Genomic DNA, 23,299 nt, shown 5'->3' with positions numbered 1-23,299 from the left:
AGTCCAGTATGGGTGATTTTCGGTGGATTTCTGTTTTGAATTGTGTGTCAGTTCTTGTAATTTTGAGGTTAAGAAATGATATTTGATTGCTTTCTTCCTGTTCACATGTGAAGTTAATGTTGGGATGTATAGAGTTAATGTGATTGAAAAAATTAAGTATGTGTTCTGTAGATTTGAATCCCGCAACCGTGTCATCTACATATCTGTACCAGTATAGTGGTGGATGTAATGCTGTGTTAATTGCTTGTGTTTCAACTTGTGTCATAAAAATATTGGCTAGAACTGGTGATACTGGGTTGCCCATGCTTAGGCCATTTGTTTGTATATAGGTTTGGTTGTTGAACATGAAGTTGGTCTTTATCGTGGTGAATTCTATGAGGGTTGCTAACTGGTTACTGGGAATTTCTATAGTTGGGTTAGGGTCTCGGATATAGAGTTCTAAGGCTATCTTGCAGGCTTCAGTGGTTGGAACTTCTGCAAAGAGGGATATAACATCGAAACTGGCCATTAAGGCTTTATGATTAAGTTGATTTAGATTAGACTTGAAATTAAAAGAGTCTTTGATGAATGAGCTGGCTGATGTTACATATTTAGAGAATGCACACCGCAAATATACGGCATCCCCAAACCTCATAAACCAGATTGTCCATTACGACCAATAATGTCCACATATGAATCGTTTAATTACAATCTTGGTAAATACATAGCATGGGCATTCTCTAAATATGTAACATCAGCCAGCTCATTCATCAAAGTTATTCATCAAAGAATAAACACAGCCATAAAACTATGCTCACCAGATAAAATTAACGATGAATTAGACAAAATAAAACAATACTTCATCAACATCAATAAGTTTTTCCACAAACCGTAGAAAACATTATACGCACACACCTAGACAAAAAGCAAAATCAACCACCAACTAAAGTAAATACAGCTCACGAATCAAAAAACCACGAAACCATATACTGCTGTATACCATATATTCCTGACATCAGCAAACAAATAACCAACATTTGGCAAAAATTAGTAACAAAATATGACATTCCAGTTAATACCAAATTTATTCAAAACCAGGCACAAAACTGAGGTCTATACTATGTAAAACTACACTGACAAACACAACACCAACATTATTTATAAAATACAATGTGATAACTGCCACGACTTCTATATTGAAAACAAGTAGAAAAATGGAAACCAGATTCAAAGAACATAAAAAGTCACCTTCACACGTTTTCGAACACTGCAAGTCAAGTAAACACAACATAACCTTGGAAAACACTCAAATACTAAATAAAGAAACAAACATAAACAAACGCAAAATTAAAGAAGCCTTACTTATACAACAACTTAAACCCAAAATAAACCAATATAAAGGAACGCCTTTATACCTATATTAATATAATAAAATAAATAAAATTATATATTCAAACATCTAATACCGCCCTCTACATTTCGACACACAGTTACACAACCTTTTTCAAACATGTGGTCAGCTTCCGGTCAGTTACCTTTCTTTGTGAACCTGACGATGACCGAAGAAGGTCGAAACGTTGTTCGCTCTTCTATGTAAAATATTTTCTCAACCCAAACGAGCCGTTTTTGCATATAAATTTCTCAACAAGTGGGTTTCTCGACATCACTGATTATAACTATCTCTCTGTTCACTCGATAATGAAATTGGATGATGGCAGTTGTTGTTTTATATACATTGTTTTGTGAAATGGACTTGATAGTTGACAGACAAAGATATCTGTTCTGTGGAATGAACTTGGTACCTGACAGACAAAGATACTTTTATTCATCACTCCCTCATTTTTCTACGACGTATTACAACACTACCTTTATACATTACTCTTTCTCTCACACGGACGTTATTTGAGGAGGAGACGACAGAGGACAGCTCCCTCGAATTGGAGGGAACGCCGGATAGCAATTTCTGTAACATATTTTTAGTTATGCCACGGATGGGGTCCACGAATATTACAACAGTACCTTTGTCTCATTGCTCCAAGGGACTATTACAATACTACTGTTATATGTCAGTGTTTCTCTGTTTCAAGTAACTGGACTTGTTAGGTCACAAGACTATTCTTATCCATCACTATTTCACTGTTCCACTGGAATGGACTTCGTTGGTGACAATTCAACTTTTTGCTCTAAAGATGGACTACTGAAAAATTTACTCAATGGTGAATAGCGGCCAAATCCAAAACTAGGCACGTGTGATGGAAACTGAAACTGAGTTGTTGCGCTGGGGGTGTAACGAGGGCTTGTCAGGTGTACAGGGCTTAAAGGAGTCCAGAGGTGTGTAGGTATTAAAGGTGTCTTACTCTGGGGTAGAAAAGGACTGGTAAAGGTGACAATAGGTGTCTGCAAAGAGGCAAATCCACTCGTATGTGGACTTGGACTACTTCCTGGGCTCCACGAGACGGTTTCTATTGGAAGTGGTTTGGGTTTCAATTTAGAAGTGGTAGAAATTGCTGAAACTACTTTTATCGAATATTTAGGAGGACAGTCAACATTCGGTGTTGGTATAGAAGATGAAGTGGAATCTGTATTATCCTCAGCTTTTATTCGTTTATTATTTAGCTGCAAAGACAAACCACTCTGTGTCTTCTTGTCTTTTCCCAATCTTTTGGTCATAGATCCATCAGAAGAGATCGTCGGTAACCGTATCGAACTGGGAAGTGTAGATGTCACGATGTTCCTCTGTAATATCTTCCTCTTAACTTCCACTTCGTGTTTCTCATTCTTAATAGGTTTTTTTTCAATGTCTTCCTTTAGGTCCAGAGGAACAGTTTGTTGATGATAATCCAGGTTAGCTTGGGAAGTGGACAGCGTGCGTGCCAGTGATGGAAGAATAAATGGTACATTGTGATAAGTATTTCCTTTCCTCTTTGTTGCTATACCCTCCATTTTTAAGCGGAATGGGACCTTGTGCTCGATTTTCACGATTTCAGGGAAAGACACGAAACGATAAACGAATTTTTGTCCTAACACCTTCTTAATGATGTTTTTGTCATAATAGTACCTGAGAGCTCGACTTAGTTTGTCGTAATTCATATTCAGTTTGTTTTTTCTCAAACCCCACATTCGAGCAACTTCTTCTGCGTTCAACAGTTTGAATTCTCCTTCGCTATTGGTCCATGTTATGACGTGGTTGTACTGGTTGCTTAGTAACAACTCTAGCAAAAACTGCCACAAAGTTATATTCGTATCCATACCTACAAAAAAAAAATGAAACAAAAACATACATCAGAAATCTTAATAACTATGAATATTTTGATGTACAACTTGCAAGAACTAACGATTTAAATAATGCAACATTCAAAGGCAACAAGACACGTTTTGATCTACCTGAGCTGTCCCATTTACTAAATGAAACTACAAATACAATAAGCAAACAGAATATCATCCCGTGTATCATTTAATATTTATCAAAAGTGTCCTTAAGTTAACTTCATCCAACACATGTGGAGGCAACCTGTTCCAGTGCCAACCATCTTGTTAGAAAAATAAAGGCCCGACACGGCTACGTGGGTTAAGGCGATCGACTCGTAATTTGAGGGTCGCAGGTTCGAATCCCCGTCACACCAAACATGCTCTCCTTTCAGCCGTGGGGGTGTTATAATGTGACGGTCAATCTTACTATTCGTTGGTAAAAGAGTTGGCGGTGGGTGGTGATGACTAGCTGCCTTCCCTCTTGTCTTACACTGCTAAATTACGGATGGCTAGTGCAGATAGCCCTTCAGTAGCTTTGCGCGAAAATTCAAAAACAAACAAACAGAAACGTAAAACTGAATATGACTCCTACCTTTCCAGAATTTATATTTGTGCCCCCTAATCTACTATTCTCAACAATAAGTATGAAAAAAATAATACATCAACACTACCAGCTCCCGTAGGAACCTTAAATACCTTTATCATGTTCCCTCTGACTCTTATTTCAATAAAAAAACAGGTTCAGAGGTCTTAATCTATCCCCACATGGTAACGCATAGAACGAAGTTACCATCTTAGTAACCCTTCTCCGAACCATTTCTTACCATTCAAATCCGCACATGGTAACACATAGAACCAAGTTACCATCTCAGTAACCCTTTTTCGAACCATTTCCTACCATTCAAATCCCCACATGGTAACACATAGAACCAAGTTACCATCTTAGTAACCCTTCTCCGAACTATTTCCTACCATTCAAATCCCCACATGGTAATACATAGAACCAAGTCACGATCTTAGTAACCCTTCTCCAAACCATTTCCTACCATTCAAATCCTCACATGATAACATATAGAACGAAGTTACTATCTTAGTAACCCTTCTCCGAACCATTTCCTACCATTTAAATCCGCACATGGTAACACATAGAACCAAGTTACCATCTTAGTAACCCTTCTCCGAACCATTTCCTACCATTCAAATCCCCACATGGTAAACACATAGAACCAAGTTACCATCTTAGTAATCCTTCTCCAAACCATTTCCTACCATTCAAATCCCCACATGGTAACACATAGAACCAAGTTACCATCTTAGTAACCCTTCTCCGAACCATTTCCTACCATTCAAATCCCCACATGGTAACACATAGAACCAAGTTACCATCTTAGTAACCATTCTTCAAACCATTTCCTACCATTCAAATCCCCACATGGTAACACATAGAACCAAGTTACCATCTTAGTAACCCTTCTTCAAACCATTTCCTACCATTCAAATCCCCACATGGTAACACATAGAACTAAGTTACCATCTTAGTAACCCTTCTTCAAACCATTTCCTATCATTCAATGGCCCTTGTGGATGAAGGATTCCCTAATTGAACAAAGAACTAAAAATGTGGCCTTATCAATGACCTTTATGATGACCTTATATCCCCTTTAAACTTGTAATACGTATTTATGTAGATACAAACTAAAATACCATTTTCACTGCCACTAGCACAGCACTTGGATGGCTACTGTATGGTAAATATTTCCATATTCATAAAACATAATTCGGAAATTATAAAAACATTTCAAAAGTACATACTCTAACGAAATGTATCTTGTTTGTTGAATTTTACTTAAAGCTACCCGAGAACTTTGTTGGCGCTAACTGTCCACAATTTTATGTTGATCAAATAAGTAGTAAACATTTAGTCACGTCTCGTATAATTTAAGGCTATTCTTTTCAAACCGCATAGTGGTTTTGACTTTCGCTCTTTTACGCAGTCACTACCCCAAAAAAGTAGAGAATAATGTTTTATTTTTAACAAATACAAAACATGAACATGGTGTACTCTAATCGAAGAGCGCCATTAATCATCACATTATAATGCCTCCAAGACAAAAGGCTTGAAAAGACGAGTTTATTTGTTTACGAGATTCGAACATGCGACCCTCAGATTATGAGTTGAGAACCCTAACCCTTAGGCCATATCAGGCTTCAATGGTTTTTGCGTTGTGTAACAGCAATTATGAAATTACGTAAAATAGATTAGGGACTAAGTTTGTAAAATACAAACATATAAAACAGCAATCGTTACTGCAAAGATTTTGTGCTCAAATGGGCTAAAATAGGTGTGAATTACAACTCTTAATATGTTCACGTTCGATATATCTCATTCAATATGCTGAATACCTTCATTATACGAACAAATGGTGTTCTATTTTTGTCCCTCTTCACTCAGAGATAAGCGATAGGTCTCGAAGCGTGAACAAAAGGGATTCGAAATCCTTGGTGGGCGCAGCAGAGTTAGCCTACTGTGAAAATTTGCATCTTACAAAAACAGGTTTGGTTCAACCAAGTGACGAAAATACTTAAAACACTGTTTATTAGTCAACCAACATGTTACTAATTTCAGAATTGCCGAAAACGCTTGGCTTTTTAAACACTTTTATCTGAACTAGTTTTATGCCATATTTCTGGTAGTTTCATGAAACTGGCGATTTCCAGGTCCTTTGGTAACATATGTGAAAATTAAAAGTATGTTTGTTTGTTTGTTTTGAATTTCGCGCAAAGCTGCACGAGAGCTATTTACGCTAGCCGTCCTTAATTTTGCAGCGTAAGAATAGAGGAAAGGCAACTAGTCATCACCACACTCCGCCAACTCTTGAGCTATTCTTTTACTAACGAATAGTGGGATTGACCGTAACATTATAACGCCCACATGGTTGAAAGGTTGATTTTGTACAATACACTAAACGGAAAGTAATAAGACGTTCTAGTGATGTGCTATATATATATTTTTCCGCCAAGGGGGTAACGTTAAGTCTACAGACTCTAAAATTCGAAGTTCCATTCCCTGCGGTGGACACAGAAGATCGCTCAGTGTGTTTTTCCTCTTAAAAGAAAGAAGCTGTAATTGTATTTCCTTAAGCCTAATTTATTTATGGTTTTCTAGACTATTGAGATACCCTGTATACATACGTTTGTTCGTTTGCATAAAAAAGAACATACACTTTTGTCACGAAAAGACGGATTATTTTAATCAGTATATATCCGTCAGTGATCAGATCCTGTAGTCCAATCGTAAGAACATTAACTAAAACTTGTTGAAATAATTATATGTAACTCATAGATGTCTCATGTTTTAACATACGACCAAATGATAATGTTCGTCTTATAGTGCCTTGACATTTGAAGATGTGATAATGCCCGTCTTATCAAAAGCATGGGGTGAAACAGTAAGGCCCCTCAGAAGCACAACGATATTTCTGCAGAGTTACAACGTTAGAAACTGCGTTTCGATACCTGTTGTGGGCAGATAGTCCATTGTTTAGCTCTGTGTTTAATTACAAACTGTAAAACTAGTGTACTTCATAATGATCGAAACTTTGCACCTGTTGTTTAAATTTATCTTACTGTAAAGGCCTAGCATGGCCTAGCGTGGTAAGGCGTTCGACTCGTAATCCGAGGGTCGCGGGTTCGAATCCCGGTCGCATCAAACATGCTCGCCCTTTCAGTCGTGGGGGCGTTATAATGTGACGTTCAATCCCACTATTCGTTGGTAAAAGAGTAGCTCAAGATTTGGCGGTGGGTGGTGATAACTAGCTGTCTTCCGTCTAGTCTCACACTGCTAAATTAGGGACGGCTAGCACAGATAGCCCTCGTGTAGCTTTGCGCGAAATTCCAAAACAAACAAACAAACGGTAAATGCCGTAAATTGTAATAGGACATATTTTTCAGTAACTAAACTAAAAGAGAAAACAAAACAAAAAATTCTTTGATCAAAGCCAGTACGTTCATGGTTCCAAGAGTGATTACGGAAACATGACTGCGTGATTAAAGTCTAATTAGTCAAGTGATCAAACTTATATCCTTTGCATTCGCCTAAATTTGCGGGTAATTATCAAATTACGGTTCCCCAGCACTTACGGAGTACGTGTTGTCTTCAACACTGTAAACGTGTAACCACTTCATTCTAAATGTCTGAGGAAATTACAGAGGCTGCTTCATTACAAAGGAATTTTGGAATGCGCTGTTTTGTGCGTCGTGTCAGACATTACACGGTGACAGACGCGTGAGAACTCCATGACAACGTAATGTGGTCGTGTCAATCCGTCACAGTAATAGTCCTAATCCGCACTTTCTTTTATTCTTCATTTTGGAACTAAAACCATTGATCGATTATTTTGCGGCCGAGAAAAAAAAAAAAGCGGTAAGATCACAGACTTACAACGTTAGGATCCGAGGTTCGTTTCCCCCTACTGGACACAGCAGATAGTCCAATGTGTTTTTTTTTCTGAAAACAAAAAAATAAACAAAAACAAAACTAGATGAACAAAAGATTTCGGAATTTGATTCCAGGTTAAAAGACAATAACAATAATTATTGTCATCCCAAATGTTCACAAAGAATCTGTCATGTGGAATTTGTTTCAACAACTTAATTCTTTTGCTGTTGTGTGTTGTTGTTTTAAAGACTTGTCACTGATTTATTTGCAAGTATTTCTCCCACGCCCAGTGACACAGCGGTATGCCTGCGGATTTACAATGATAAAAACTAGGTTTCGATAATCGTGGTGAGCAAAGTACAGATAGTCCATTGTGTGGCTCTGTGCTTAATTTAAAACAACAACAGCTGCAACCATTTGTTTCAGCTTTCTTTTCTTACTTGGATGAACAACAATTTAACTCTGTAATCGTTACCAGCCCGGCATGATCAGGTGGTTAAGACACTCGACTCGTAATCTGAGGGTCGCGAGTTCGAATCCCCATCACACCAAACATGCTCGCCTTTTCAGCCGTGGGGGCGTTATAATGTGCGGTTAATACCACTATTCGTTGGAAAAAGAGTAATCCAAGAGTTGGCGGTGGGTGGTTATGACTAGCTGCCTTCCATCTAGTTTTACACTGGAAAATTAGGGTCGATTAGCGCAGATAACCCTCGTGTAGCTTTGCGCAAAATTCAAAACTAATCAAATAAATGTAATCAGTATCTCGGTAATGTCAAGTTATAGAACTAAGAATTACACTTGTCTCAGAGGATTAGTGTATAATTTAACTACGTTCTTTCTCCTGGAGATACTGTAAACTCTAAATAAATCAGACAGTTCTGGTCGCCTCTCAAAGAGACATATAAAATATCTTAACACGGAGCTAATTTCCACCTAAAACTTTGTAGGTAAAAGGGACGCTTTACAAGCTACACGAGGTACATATAACAATATTTTGATATGCATTCAATAGCCATCAAGATAATTAATAAACCAGAGATTGCATATCCTTACACCATTCTATAAAATAATGCTGTATTAATATTGACAAAAACCTTATAAGCACATAATCAAGTTTTCTAAAATCACTTCTTCCTGACACGGAATGTGAAACCACATATTTTTTTTATTTATGTAACCTAAACAAATACAATAGAACCATAACAGTGTTAAAAAGAAACGTCCGTTTAAAGTGACTTGTACGTAGGTTTTATGATAGGATATCTGAACCAGACAACCATAGTACGTTCACAAAATAAACAATGAACACAGTTTTGAATGTGTGACACTAACTCACCAGACTTCCAACCAGTCTACAAAGTTTAGAGTTAGTTCCAATACCTGGACACTTCTAGATTGTCTAGATTATGTGTTTGGAATGTTCAGTGTGATAATTCAGTAGATATCTATCGTGAGACAAACATGTCGAGAAAACCAACATCTTTGCGTGATCACGAGCCCGTATCTTCCAAAATGTAACTGTGACAATCTAGATGCTCTTACAATACCAGAGTTTCTCGAAACACCTGGTAGATAAAAATACTTAACATTGTGTGTGTTTGTGCGTGTGTTTTTTTTTTATGTTAACATCTGTTAAGCAGCGAGTGACTCATAACACAAATGCTTTGTAGCTTTAGCCTATGGATACAAGTCTGTCAAATACCTACGACACCAAAAATACTCTCAAAATATCTCACTGTATCTTTTTTTCCACATTTTGATGAATTTCTGAAAAAACCATTGTATAAAACACCTTTACTGCTGCCAGATATAGATACGTAGTATGGATTTCTGAAATTGTCGGACGAGCGAATCGTCTCACACAAGGACGCCATACTTTAAGTATCATTAAAATGTAACTGGTTTCTGGAATTCATAATGAGATCGTCACTGTATCAACTTTTCAGCGCCACCATTTTTAGTTGTGTTTGTTTTGAATTTCGCGCAACACTACGTAAGGGCTGTCTGCGCTAGCCGTCCCTTATTTAGCAGTTTAAGACTAGAGGGAAGGCAGCTATTTTACCAACTGATAGCGAGATTAGCCGTTATATTATAATGACCACATGGCTAAGAAGGCGAGCATGTTTGGTGTGAGGGAACTCGAACATGAAACCCTCACAATGCGAGTCGAGCACCCAGTTTATAACTAACTCTATTTGTGTTTAATTTACCTCGTGGTCTGGAAAGTGGCTGTCGGTATAAAATAAAGAAATATGTTTTTGTGTTATGTTAACATGTTAAAACTGACGTTGATGTGTTTTGTAAATGTTTAATTTTTCTGTTTTTGTGTTATGTTAACATGTTAAAACTGACGTTGATGTGTTTTGTAAATGTTTAATTTTTCTGTTTTTGTGTTATGTTAACGTGTTAAAACTGACGTTGATGTGTTTTGTAAATGTTTAATTTTTCTGTTTTTGTGTTATGTTAACGTGTTAAAACTGACACTGTTGATGTGTTTTGTAAATGTTTAATTTTTCTGTTTTTGTGTTATGTTAACGTGTTAAAACTGACACTGTTGATGTGTTTTGTAAATGTTTAATTTTTCTGTTTTTGTGTTATGTTAACATGTTAAAACTGACACTGTTGATGTGTTTTGTAAATGTTTAATTTTTCCAGTGAATTTACTGCTTTGAATTAAGTGTGAAATGATATTAGTCCTGAAAATATTTGTATTTCCCTATCTGTGTAAATCACACGCTTCATTTGTGTGTCCGGAATTTTTGTCGCAAATTTGTTGATCAAATCGTGCAAATTTCATATCGTTGGGAAGGTCATTGTCCGAGGTGTCAGGATTGTACACCGGCTTTTCAACTCAGAATCATCATACCTGACTTTTGGCTCAGTTACACTTTTCACTGTAACGAGTACAGTACACGACAGCACAATGACGTTGTTATCAAATAACGACTGGCTTCAATTTTAACTATTTTTCAAAGTATTTCACACAAACAACACTTATACGGCGTGTGATTTCCTTGGAAAAATGAACATCACGCTGAAGACAATTTCTATGGCTTTCTCAATTTCTTTAGGTTTAAAATACGCATAGGTAGTTCGTTCAAAAACCATATGCTTATCACTTTGTGAACATTTATGCAGGCGTTTCTGCATAATCAGCTAAGTTTGCCTTTATTACAACCTTAAATTTAACCTAATTTTGAGTAATTTAACTTTGATTTGTTTCACAGATTACTATAAACACAGTTTAGCTACTTTTTCTTTGCTATTGGCTTCATTCTTCGTTTTTACACGTTTCTTTGTTTCAACTCGTAAAATTTTGTAATACAATAAATGTTCATAACTGTTTCGTACTCTGTATACTATTATGAGTACTATTACTTTTCTTTATTGTTTACTATACATGTACTTTCTTAAATATAGTTACGTTTACATGAGATTTTTTTTGTCAACCATATATTGTTTTAAAATAAACCAGAATTTATCGATCTAACGTATAATGCCTGCGCGAAAGCGTAGATTAAATGTAAAAATGATTGAATAAGTAAAATGTCAAGGAACGGGAATAACAACTGTCGTAAATATTTTGCAGATCGCAGCTAACAGTTTATTTGTTTGTGAATTTCGCGGAAAGTTACACGAGGGCTATCTGCGCTAGACGTCCCTAGTTTGGCAGTGTAATACTAAAGGGAAAACAGCTCGTCATCACCATCCATCGCCAACTCTTGGGCTACTCTTTTATTAACGAATAGTGGGATTGACCGTCCCATTATAACGCCCCCACGGCTGAAAGAGCGAACATGTTTGGTGCGACGGTGATTCGAACCCGCGACCCTCGGATTACCAGTCGAACGCCTTAGCCCACCTGGCCATGCCTGGCCTCGAAGCTAACAGGATTGTAACGTTGGAGTGTTTTCACTGCAGTTATTTCACGTAGTTTCAGTGACTTACAAATGTAAATGCTATTCTTACATTTTAAATGGATCAGTGACTTCGATGTAACGTGTTTCAACATAATTTAGGTCACTTCTGTTTGACCCTTGGGGAAGATGTTAACTGTCATAACAAACCGTTTATTCATGAAAACTAATAAGACTTGTAAACGAGTTAACGTCAATGACCATTTTATAAGATGAAGACCTCTTCACCTGAATGTAAATACTATGTATAATTAAAGGTCAAACGCCATTATAAATCAGCTTAGCATAAGACATTAATTTGAGATTTGTACCACGTGAGTATCTTGCCTCTAACAAACATTACTGTAATGCTCTATTTACAGTTCTATTTCCTCAATATGTAAACGTCGCAGTGATTCAGTTCCACCCACTGATCTACTAAGACAAACGTGATATTGTTTCTAAGTATGTGTGTGTAATGTGATGTGGTAAATATTCAGTTTTGTTACCAGAGCGACACCTAGAACGATTGCCACTTATTTTCGCACTTTAATCTATTTGTGTGTGTGTTTATATTTTCTTTGCAGAGTTACTTAGTATATTTGCCACCGTCCCTAATTTTGAACTACGAACCAAAGGGAAGATAGCCGGTTAGCAGACTCCGGCCACTGTTTACATACATCCACACTTAAGGATTGACTGCTACTCATATAACGTACCCACCCCTTAAATTGCGTTAATATTTTATGGTAACACAATGAATAGAAACCGCACGTCCCTCGCTGGTACGGCGGTAAGTCTATGGATTTACAACGCCAAAATCAGGGGGTTCGATTCCTCTCGGTGGACTCAGCAAACAGCTCGATATGGCTTTGTTATAAGAAAAACACACACACACACACACACAGAATATCCGCAAAAATATTTAATAAGAAATTATTCATTAAATTAATTTTAGTGGTATTTCAGAACCAATCGCTCCCCAGTATCACAGCGGTATGTTTGCGTACTTACAACGCTATAGCCCGAGTTTCAATACCCGTGGTGGGCAGAGCGCAGATTGTGTGGTTTTGTGTTTAATTACAAAAAAAAAAAAAAACACGAACCAATCTGTAACTGCTATTTTATGACGTCAATCCAAACCTTGTATTTGTAAGGTTTTTTGTAGATAACTTTACTACTGATATAGAAGTGACTCATTCAATTCTGGGACGTAACAATAGAATGCAATACGTCAGTGACGTGAGTACATGGAAAACCAATCAATGACGTCCTCTGTTAAATTTAGTCTTAGGAATAATATGAGCAAAGTTCTTGCGATATTCTTACCTGACACTAAATACAACTTACTAGTTGAATAACCTATTTGTGTAGCCTGTGTTTTAATCAACTCATTTCTAGCAAATGTGTAGAGCTATTTAACCACAACAATATTTAGCGTAAAATGATGAGTGTGCCTTTAATGTCTGAAAATTTTTACAGAGTGTAGGAAACCATTTGAGCCACATACACACACATATATATATATACATTTGTTAAAAAGGTTCGCATGGTAGAGGAGGTTCCCACTGTCCCAGCCACGTGGATTTAAATCAGTTGAAAAGATGTACATTCTGGGGAAATATACCCACGTCCTAATGAAGGGGATCTTGAAGTTGAAACGTTTTACAAATTGGAGAAAATTACCTTTGTTTTAGTCAGACGGTTTTAAAGCTGTCCAGTTCAGTTTGATGAGGAAAGCTATATGTGTCCTAACCACATGCTTTGTAAGGAAAAACCTTACACCTTTCATTAACATGGATTACAGAGGGTTTTCTAAAAATTCATTTGTTATAGGTTTTGTTTTTTCTGCGTGAATAAATACGGCATACGTTATTGTAGATATCTCACGGACAGATTAATGGATAAACAAAGTTTATCTGCTTTTAATCCTGAGACCGCTTTCGACCGTTGGGTTACTTTGGACGCTGATGTGTCATTGGTGATTCTCGGGAAGATGTTCCAGGTGACGCCAATCTCCTTTCCAGTTAAAAGCTAGGGAAAATATAGTTGGTCAACACCATCCACTAACAATTCCCTAGTTACATTTTTACTAACGAACAGTGTGATTGACTGTTTCATTATAACGTCCGCACAGCTTAAATGGTGAGCATCTTCGACGGCGTATATTTGAATCCGCGACCCGCACGTTGCTAGTCGAACATCCGAACCACCAGCCCTTGTAAGGCCCGTAAAATATATACTTTACCTTGAGCATAGATTGGCAAAAATAGTAACGTATTGCAATTGAGTTTCACATTATACGAAACACAGAAAAATAATTTCGCTTTTGTTTAGTCCAATACCAATAAAAGTAGATGTAACCTAATGTGATACGTGTTCTTTTTGCATGTACTCATATTGTTCCAGAAATCCTTCCATGTATTAGATGGCTTCGTTTGTAGTCCGCCAAAACAATTATGTAATCATTTTTCTTGACACTTTCTTTACACCAATAAATGGGCCTCGGCATGGCCAGGTGGTTAAGGCACTCGACTCGTAATCCGAGGGTCGCGGATTTGAATTCCGGTCGCACCAAACATGCTCGCCCGCCCAGCCGTGGGGACGTTATAATGTGACGGTCAATCCCACTATTCGTTGGTAAAAGAGTAGCCCAAGAGTTGGCGGTGGGTGGTGATGACTAGATGCCTTCCCTCTAGTCTTACACTGCTAAATTAGGGACAGCTAGCGCAGATAACTCTCGTGTAGCTTTGCGTGTAATTAAAAAACAAGAAACAAAAACAAACCAAGAAACGGATTCATTCGTATGGGAAAAGACAAGTTACGCAAGAAGTAATACTGTGGTAGCTGTTATTTGTTGCATCTACATTCCATAAGTTTTCATTAGCAAAAAAACAACAACAACTCAAATATCTGAAACAGTAAAGTGTATCAAAAATCTGTTGAGTCAGTTGCCTAAAGCAACAACAAAAACAAGCCTTTATCTAACGCAATAATAAATAAAACAATGAATAAAACAGAGATTGACAGCAGAGTGTGTAATTTCCGGTTCAGTGAGGATTTACGTGAATTGAAACTGAAATGATTACCAGTATTCTTCCGTAACTCAAGAAAATTACGGTTAACTGCAGAAACTATGTTACCCAGGAGGGAAAAAGCGATAATACTGACGCTAGGTGTTCTATCTACACCGCCAGGGTGGTTTTAAACCCTGCATCAGCCTTCTAAAGGTCGTTTTTTTCGAGTGACGATTTCCCAAGTGTTGGATGTTACGTTCTTAAAGGTTTAATACATTTACTTCAAGTAATCAAAAATATTTTAGTTTATTAGGAGAGAACAAGGCTGTTGTTGGTTTTATTCCTTGTTCAACCAATTATTTTAAGATTAAACACTTTCCCCTGACACACGCGCGAATGTCTTTCATCGTGACACTTAAGAATTCGAAAAATACGTTTACCATGTTTGTTTGTTTGTTTTTGGAATTTCGCACAAAGCTACTCGAGGGCTATCTCTGCTAGCCGTCCCTAATTTTGCAGTGTAAGACTAGAGGGAAGACAGTTAGTCATCACCACCCACCGCCAACTCTTGGGCTACTCTTGTACCAACGAATAGTGGGATTGACCGTCACATTATAACGCCCCCACGGCTGGGAGGGCGAGCATGTTTAGCGCGACGCGGGCGTGAACCCATGACCCTCGGATTACGAGTCGCACGCCTTACGCGCTCGGCCATGCCGGGCCCTACGTTTACCATAGGTTGTTATTTTTTGCTGTAATTCATATACGCTTGTATCGTAGCTTAACTAACACACTATTTGGCCTAGAATATATTTTAACGAGAACTTGTTTGTTTTGAAATTAAGCACAAAACTGCACAATGGGCTATCTCTCCTCTGCCTACCACGGGTATCGAAATCCGATTTCTCGCGGTGTGGGTCTGCAGACATACCACTGTGCCACTAAGGAGGGTCGTAAGGATAACTAGTTGAAACTTAGTATAACTTAAGTTTAACAATTACATAAAGAGAGAACAGAAACTTTCCCCGCAGACATTTATTATCCTGATGAAGCTTATCCAAACATGCAAATCGACCCCCTAACCCCCCCCCCTTTATCGGAAAGTTTTATTGATACTCATATTGTGCAGAATATCAATAATTCATGGTATAGCTCTGCGGTTAACGACGTGCAAACTAAGTAAATCGAAAAAGCAACATATACGTTATGCAGGCAGGAAATCAATCACTCTACGTCAATATAAAATTAACTTAGATTTAATATATATATACTTATGGGTCAGAAGACAAATGTAACTCTCTTAAACTCGCGTCGGCCCGAGTGACTCGTAATCTGAGGGTCGCGGGCTCGAATCCCCGTCGCTCCAAACGTGCTCGCCCTATCAGCCGTAGAGGTGTTATAAAGTGACGGTCAATCCTAGTATTCGTTGGTAAAAGAGTAGCCCAAGAATTGGCGGTGTGTGGTGATGACAAGCTGCCTTTCCTTTAGTCTAACGCTGCTAAATTAGGGACGGCTAGCGCAGATAGCCCTCGTGTAGCTTTGAGCGAAATTCAAAAGAAACCAAACCAATCTTGAACTCGCAACTCAGTCACTTTGTAAAGTTGGAACTAAAACGAAAGTGTGTACACCACGTTTAAAAACGTGCTCTGTTTTACAAATCTGACAAAAGTGGAGTGAATTCCACGTGAATTTCGGTGAGAATTCGCTTATAATGTAGAAGAAACACATATTCTTTATTCAAAGAAACAACGCGTTAATGCCACAGAACAGAACAAAAAGTCTGCGACCTCTGTCGTTGCTTTCTCGAATCCCGTTACTCAAAACAGTATTTTAGTGCAAACAAACCTTAAAGCTTGTGGACATATAACTCCCACTCAAAACACCTACATATTGATAAAATTTCCTTCCCACGCTCATGTGAAAACAAGAATGAAACTATCGTGTTTCGAGCCACTTCGAATAACACTGAAGTTTTGATGTTGACTCTTCTTACTACAAGTCCGGGGGGACTGTAGCAAAGTAATACCCTTCTCGTGATTCTAAAATAGAACGACATGAATTATTCTTAGGAATTCGACAACTGTACGTGTACCTTCTGGTAATGTAAGAAAAAACACTAGCGCAGAAAATTTTGTAGATCTCTGATAAATCGTTATTTATGACGCTATTAAAACAAAATGAAACTGGTCAGCCATTTTTCTAGTAGATTTTTAGACGAGAAGCAATCAGATATGGTACGATTTAGTACGTGAAGTTTGACTTGTCATGTCATGCCAACAATATTTCAGATCGATATTCAGTCATGTTCTATAGTTATCTCGGGTAAGGTGAGTTGAAAGCATTTGAAGATAGCATTAATACTTACGTTAAGCGACGATATTTTAAAGAAGTCCTGAGTACAAGTACCTTAACACATTCTGAAGAAAACCTGAGTGCAACGGGGTAACTAAACGCACTGTGAAGGAATGTTTGGGCGCTACAGGGTACTTTAACACATTCTCAAAAAAAAGCCTGAGTGCTACAGGCTAACCGACACACTGTGGAGAACGTTTGGGTGCTACAGGGTGCCTTAACACATTCTGAAGAAAATTTTAATGTAACATAATAGCTGAACACATTGTGTAGAGGGCTTGGATGCTGCAGGATAACTGAACACATTCTGAAGAAAATCTGAGAGCTATAAGGTAAGTGAACACATTAGAAAACCTGAGTACAAAGTAACTAAACACATTCTGAAGAAAGTCTGAATGCTATAGAGTAACTGAGCACGTTCTGAAGAACGTCTGAATGCTATAGAGTAACTGAGCACGTTCTGAAGAAAGTCTGAATACTATAGAATGTGCTACAGATTAATTGAATATATTCTAAAGAAAGTGCTACAGGGTAACTGAAGAGCTGGAAACCTGAACATAAGTGTATATGGATCTCTGAAACCCACTTTGCTAATTTTCACATCTAAACCTATTAAAGACATTTACTGAATGACAATCTTTAATACAGGATGAGTGAAAACTAATAGTTCTCCAGACTGGAGGTGTTTGTTGATCACTATATGGTTTTGTTTGTAGGGTTAAGGTTTACGGAACCCATAACGTTGTTTGAGCTTCTTAAGAAAGTGATTGGAAGAAAATAAGGAAAGTATGATAACACGGTTTTGATAATTAAAATGTTCCAAACAGATTACAACATGTTATTTGGGTATCTGAGATAAACATTAGTATATTAATATATCTATATTAACTTATGTCTCAAAAGTCATCAGTCTTCAACTTCAGTTAAAGGATCACGTGTTTTAGTATAACCTCTTACAAAGAGGGAAACTATCTCTGAGGGACTTTTACGATCATGTTCGTGAAGAGTTCTAACCAACAAGCTAGATAAATATGGTTATTTGTTTATCAGTACCTGAAGGAGTCCTCATCTGCTTCGATCCTTATGACGTAACGAAAAATGGTCTTTGCACGTAAATTCTGAAGTTATACTGAAGATGTAAGTTTACCACAGAGATGCGTTCGGAGCCAAGGAACACACGTGCAATTGTTTAAGCGGTTAACAGAGAATAATATCGTTCCAGTTAACCAGGGTACGAGCGTTGCTCCCCGCACAACTGTTGCATTCTGACTGTCAAGAATGTTGCTACCTCACTCCAGCTGAGAAACACGTGATACAAACTGCTTCTCTCTCGGTACCGGTTTCAGAGAAAAACGTGCGAAGGTGACGTGTCTTCCTACCTCATATTTGTACTGGTAGATTCCCACTTACGTCAGTTCCATGTGAAGGTACGCGACCTTGTGGCGTCCCTGGAGAACCCGCGGGCAGAAGCGAGCGAGCTAGTTTCCTAAAGTTTGTTGTTGTTTTTGTTGAAGCCACCTCAGGGGCCATCCGCGTTAGCCGTCATCATCTTAAGATGACAAACAAAAGAAGACAACCAGTCTCACATCACCAACCGCCAGCTCTTGGATTGTGCTGATTTTACCAACGATTCGTGGGATTGATTGGAACTTTATAACACCTCCACAGAGGAAGGGGTGAGCATGGTCAGTGAAGAGTTTTGATCCCGCGACCTGCAGATTACAAGTCGAGCACCCTAACCGCTAGAGCCTAGTGTAATAAAAGAAAAGAGAAAGATTCATAGCTGTGTTTCTATGACAAATGTTTGAAACACTAACTCCCTGACAAGATTCATAGCTGTGTTTCTATGACAAATGTTTGAAACACTAACTCCCTGACAAGATTCAGAGTTGTGTTTCTGTTTCAAGTGTTTGAAACACAAAATTCCTAACATCATATCATGGCCGACCTTGTATGTGAGGAATGTAGAGTCGGTTCAAATAGATGTGAATAAATCAGGTCACAACGAACAAAATTACAAGTATATGATAAGGCGTTATATTAATACTATTCATGTATTGTTCATGACCTTGACGTTTCGGGCAGAACATTAAAGTCTCAAAAGGATATTTTCCCAAAACTTCGAACTAATAAACTACAAGTTGGAGTTAAATTACTTCTTTAAGTTTTATGTACGTCAGTTCATGTTCCAGAAAGCTTTGGTGTTTCATGACATTCTAAAGAGCATTTTAAGGTTAGCCAGCACTTAGTTTACTGGAAACGTAATAGAACTAAGTAAAAGTAAGAAGGTTTTATGTACGTATATAGAGAGAGAATACCGAGCAAATGTGTTAGGATAAGGGAATATTGTGTCATTATTTCCATTTTATGGTGTTAATTTTTCTATGTCATTACAGAATGTAAATTTTAACACTTTGGTAATGTTTCACCGATCCCTTCTAACAACTGAATGAGATACGGTTAGAACACTTATCCTTCTTTAGAATTATCATGTATACTTGTATGAAGGGCACGTCCTAAGAGTTACTGATCAAATGTAGGGTCTGGCATAATTGTCATGTAGTGTCTTAGCTGTATAGAAAGAAGCTAGCGATGAGCCTGCATATAGTACTGGTATATGATAGAAGAAATTAATTTAATAGTACATCACAAATAAACCTTAATAAGAACAGTGTTCAACACTATATATTAAGTTTTGTTGTCATGTAACGGTGAAAAAAGGCATAGAGAATTGTCAGTATAGTAGAAAGTTCACATGAAAGCTTTATGTGATGTTGGTTGGACTCTCTGACAAATTGCTGCAGACTTGAAATGCTCCCCAAACACTATTAAGTACACTCTGGATCGTGAGACAGAGACAGGTAAACTTGAAGATAGGAAAGTAAGAGGTAGAACCTCTAAACTCAGTGATACTGATGTTAAGTATCTTTGTTTATGTAGCCTACAGGACAGAAGGAAGACTCTTACTGATCTCAAGCATGAGATAAACAACCATGAACCATATGACAGAAAAGTATCCAGATCTACAGTATCATGAAGACTCCAGAATGAATATTTGGTTGTGTAGCAGTTAATAAAAACCTTTAGTTCCATCTTCTAATATTGTCAATAGAATGAAATTGGCTAAGAAAGGTAGAGAAACTGGACTGCTGAAGATTTAAAAAGGATGTTATGGACAGAAAGTCCAAGTTCAAAATATTTGGTTCAAAGTTTAGGTTGTACGTCTGGTGGAAGAAAGGTAAAAAATACCTCAATACATAACAACTACCATGATGTACGAGGGACAGCAGTGTGGTGGCTTGTTGTTGTTGTTTTCTGAAACGACAGGGGTTATTTGTAAAATAGATGTAACAACGACCAGTATTGTTGTTTTCTGAAACGACAGGGGTTATTTGTAAAATAGATGTAACAACGACCAGTACAAGTAACATCATATGCTGATCAATCACGGTACACACAGTGGTTTGAGTATTATTGGTAAAGGATTCTGCTATCCAAACCTATCGTCCAACCAGAAATTACTTAACTGAGATAAAAGCTGCTGAAGTCACTTAAATGATGCAATGGTCCCTCACAAAGCCTCGAACGCAACTCAACTGAGCAGATCTGGGATTTTATAAATCAAAAACTTGACAAATCAAAAGTTACTTGCAAAAGAACTTTATGAGAATGTATTACACATTCGGAGTAAAACTTCAAAGAACAATTTGATTAAATATGTTGCAACAATGCCTGAAGTTATTAAAACATAAGGGGGACACAAAATATTAACTGTTTGATGAACATAACCACTTCCACTGAGTTTCTGTTGTACTATACATGGAGATTAGTAAAATGTAGATATTTCACCTGTGATTTATCTTCTGTTGGTCTTTAGAAGCAGCTTAAAATATAATTCTTTTATCATGTTCTTAAACTTCTGCACTGTACTGTATGTAACTGACAATTAGGGACATATATCACTTGATAAGTATATAAAGATACAAGTTTATAATGAAAGATATATATATAAGTTTATACTTAAGAATAAATACATAAATATAATTTGATAATTAAAAGTAAAGATATATACTTATATTTTCATAATTTGCTGTTGTTTTGAATTAAGCTACTCAATGGGCTATCTGTGCTCTGCCCATCACTGGTATCGAAACCCGGTTTTTAGCGTTGGAAGTCCGCAGACATACTGCTGAGCCACTGGGGGAAGCCATTTAACAGCTAACTCAAGAGTTATATGCGAAGTAACAGTAGAGAAAGTAGCGGAATCGATTTTAAGTTTTCCTATTCTGAAATTTTTACGCCACAAAATGAGCTAAAATGAATTTTGTGTGTTTGTATAAGAAAGATTCATACTCCTATTTGATGAGAAGATTAGATCACGAACCTATTGCGTGTAGTGACCGACGTTGATTAGTTCCTCATTCTAATCACGAGCGCCAGCTGCATGATTAAAGGTGAAACTGATTTCACGTAGAATAAGTTGGCCTTGAATATCATTCAACGACAAAAAACAACACGATCGTGACAATAAGAAATTACGAATGCTCGAGAAGTTTGGTGCCAACGGGGCTCGTGTGCAATATATGATTTAATGAACATGATTTGAGTAACAACAAAATAAATGTTATTGTTTCGGATAAAACAAAACAAAAGGGAATCCTCTATAGCCGCGGCTGTAATTGGATCCTAAGTCAGTCAAGAGAAGGAGCTATAACTTTAAAATGTTTGTGGTTAAGAAACAAACAAACAAACAAAATTGGAGCCATTTTATGAGCGACTATCTCGTGGTTGAAAGGTTCACTCTCTCACCAGGGTGTCTGTGTGGAAATGAAAGATAATTATTCTTACCGACTACATCCTGCTAATGTATTTAATGATAAACATAAGATAAATATATACATAAATGTAACACAGCTGCATACCTTTGGTTGCGTTTGAATTTTCGCGCAAAGCTACACGAGGACTCTCTCCGTTAGTCGTCCCAGTTTAGCAGTAAAAGACCAAAGAGAAGTCAGATAGTCAACAACACCTACCGCCAACTTTTGAACTCCTCTTTTTACCAATGAATAACGGAATTGACTGTAACATTATAACGCCCTCATCGCTGAAAGGTCAAGCATGTTTCGTGGGACGGGAATTCGAACTCACAACCCTCAAATTACGAGTGCCCTAACAATAAGTATATTTTTGTTTATAGAAAACACACTCACATACCCTTCGTTTCATTGAGTAGAATGTTGACTGGCCACTGTTTTCAGTATATTTCATGAACTCTGGAAAATTCAGTAACGACATCCTTATAAACATGAAGTTTCTTTATAACAACAAGTAATTTTAGCTAGAGTTTTTGTTAAAGACATTCGCCAGAAGCTAGCTGAGATACTAATGTTCAGTTGATAGATAGAACAAAGTCAACTAATGGGTAGCAACCGCTGATAAATATCGAGTTTCTTTTAGCTAATAGCCCTTCAATGGCACTGCGGATTTACACCGCTAGAAACCGTGATGGGCAGAACACAGATAGCCCATTGTGCAACTTTATGCTTATTTCAAACAATTAAGCGAAATAGTGAGTGTTGACTTTTACACTTATAACATATCAGTCACCAGACAACCATGAATCAGATAGTTCTTGAGCTCTACAACATTGTGTTAGACACTGGTTATTGTTTTTTTAAATATTTAGAAAAATATATTTCGTTTACGATCATAACCAACTGCATTTGTTTGTTCGTATTAAGCTCCGATATTTAAAAAAGAATACTGTGTTTGAGTCCTGTTATAATTAAAAGCCTGAAAACCGGACGACACTGACCACTTGCTCGTGGTATGGTGGTCATCACATCCGAGAAAAGTCTCGGAATCGATCCGTGGCGGTTACAGGTATTATTTTGTTTTGTTTCTTATCAAATTTGTTTGCGTGCAATGTTTTCGAACAGACTTTCTTACTGAATACATTTACCAGATTATTAGGTTTCAGAACTTTTAGGGGTTTTGATTAATATTTGAACAGAACGTGACGCTCTAATTAAAAGGTTTGCAAATCAAACAGCCTCTCCTATTTGGTAATTATTATACGTTCAAATCTGTTTGCGTTCTATGTGTTTAAAGTGGTTTTGTTGGCGAACATATTTCTCAGAAGATTAGATTTAGAGCTATAAGAATAAAAGTTTTTTTTTTAATATTTCGATATATGGTTTATCCAGATGTAAGAAGATTACATTCGTGGTGCCCAAAACTGGTAACCTGCACGTGCTCCCATTCTTCTGTGAATGATATAAAAGATTCATGTTTGATATAAGAGTCTCTTAAGCACTCAGAAACAAAAGAAGAAATTACATAAACTTATTTTGTGTTTAGTTAAG

General features: G+C 37.3%; 1 protein-coding gene across 1 annotated transcript; it reads right to left on the bottom strand.

Annotated features, from left to right (window-relative positions):
* Positions 1-1,527: 1,527 nt before the first annotated feature.
* On the bottom strand, positions 1,528-18,316 carry LOC143256477 (uncharacterized). Its single transcript, XM_076513765.1, has 2 exons — positions 17,988-18,316; positions 1,528-3,230 (listed from the first exon to the last, which is right to left on the bottom strand). The coding sequence occupies exons 1-2, from the start codon at positions 18,001-18,003 to the stop codon at positions 2,113-2,115; spliced, it is 1,134 nt and encodes a 377-aa protein (XP_076369880.1). The 5' UTR covers positions 18,004-18,316; the 3' UTR covers positions 1,528-2,112.
* Positions 18,317-23,299: the final 4,983 nt, after the last annotated feature.

Source organism: Tachypleus tridentatus, chromosome 7, assembly GCF_004210375.1.
Source record: "Tachypleus tridentatus isolate NWPU-2018 chromosome 7, ASM421037v1, whole genome shotgun sequence".
Lineage (NCBI taxonomy): Eukaryota > Metazoa > Arthropoda > Merostomata > Xiphosura > Limulidae > Tachypleus > Tachypleus tridentatus.
Note: the sequence above shows the minus strand (reverse complement) of the source record. Positions and strands in the feature narration are given on the sequence as shown.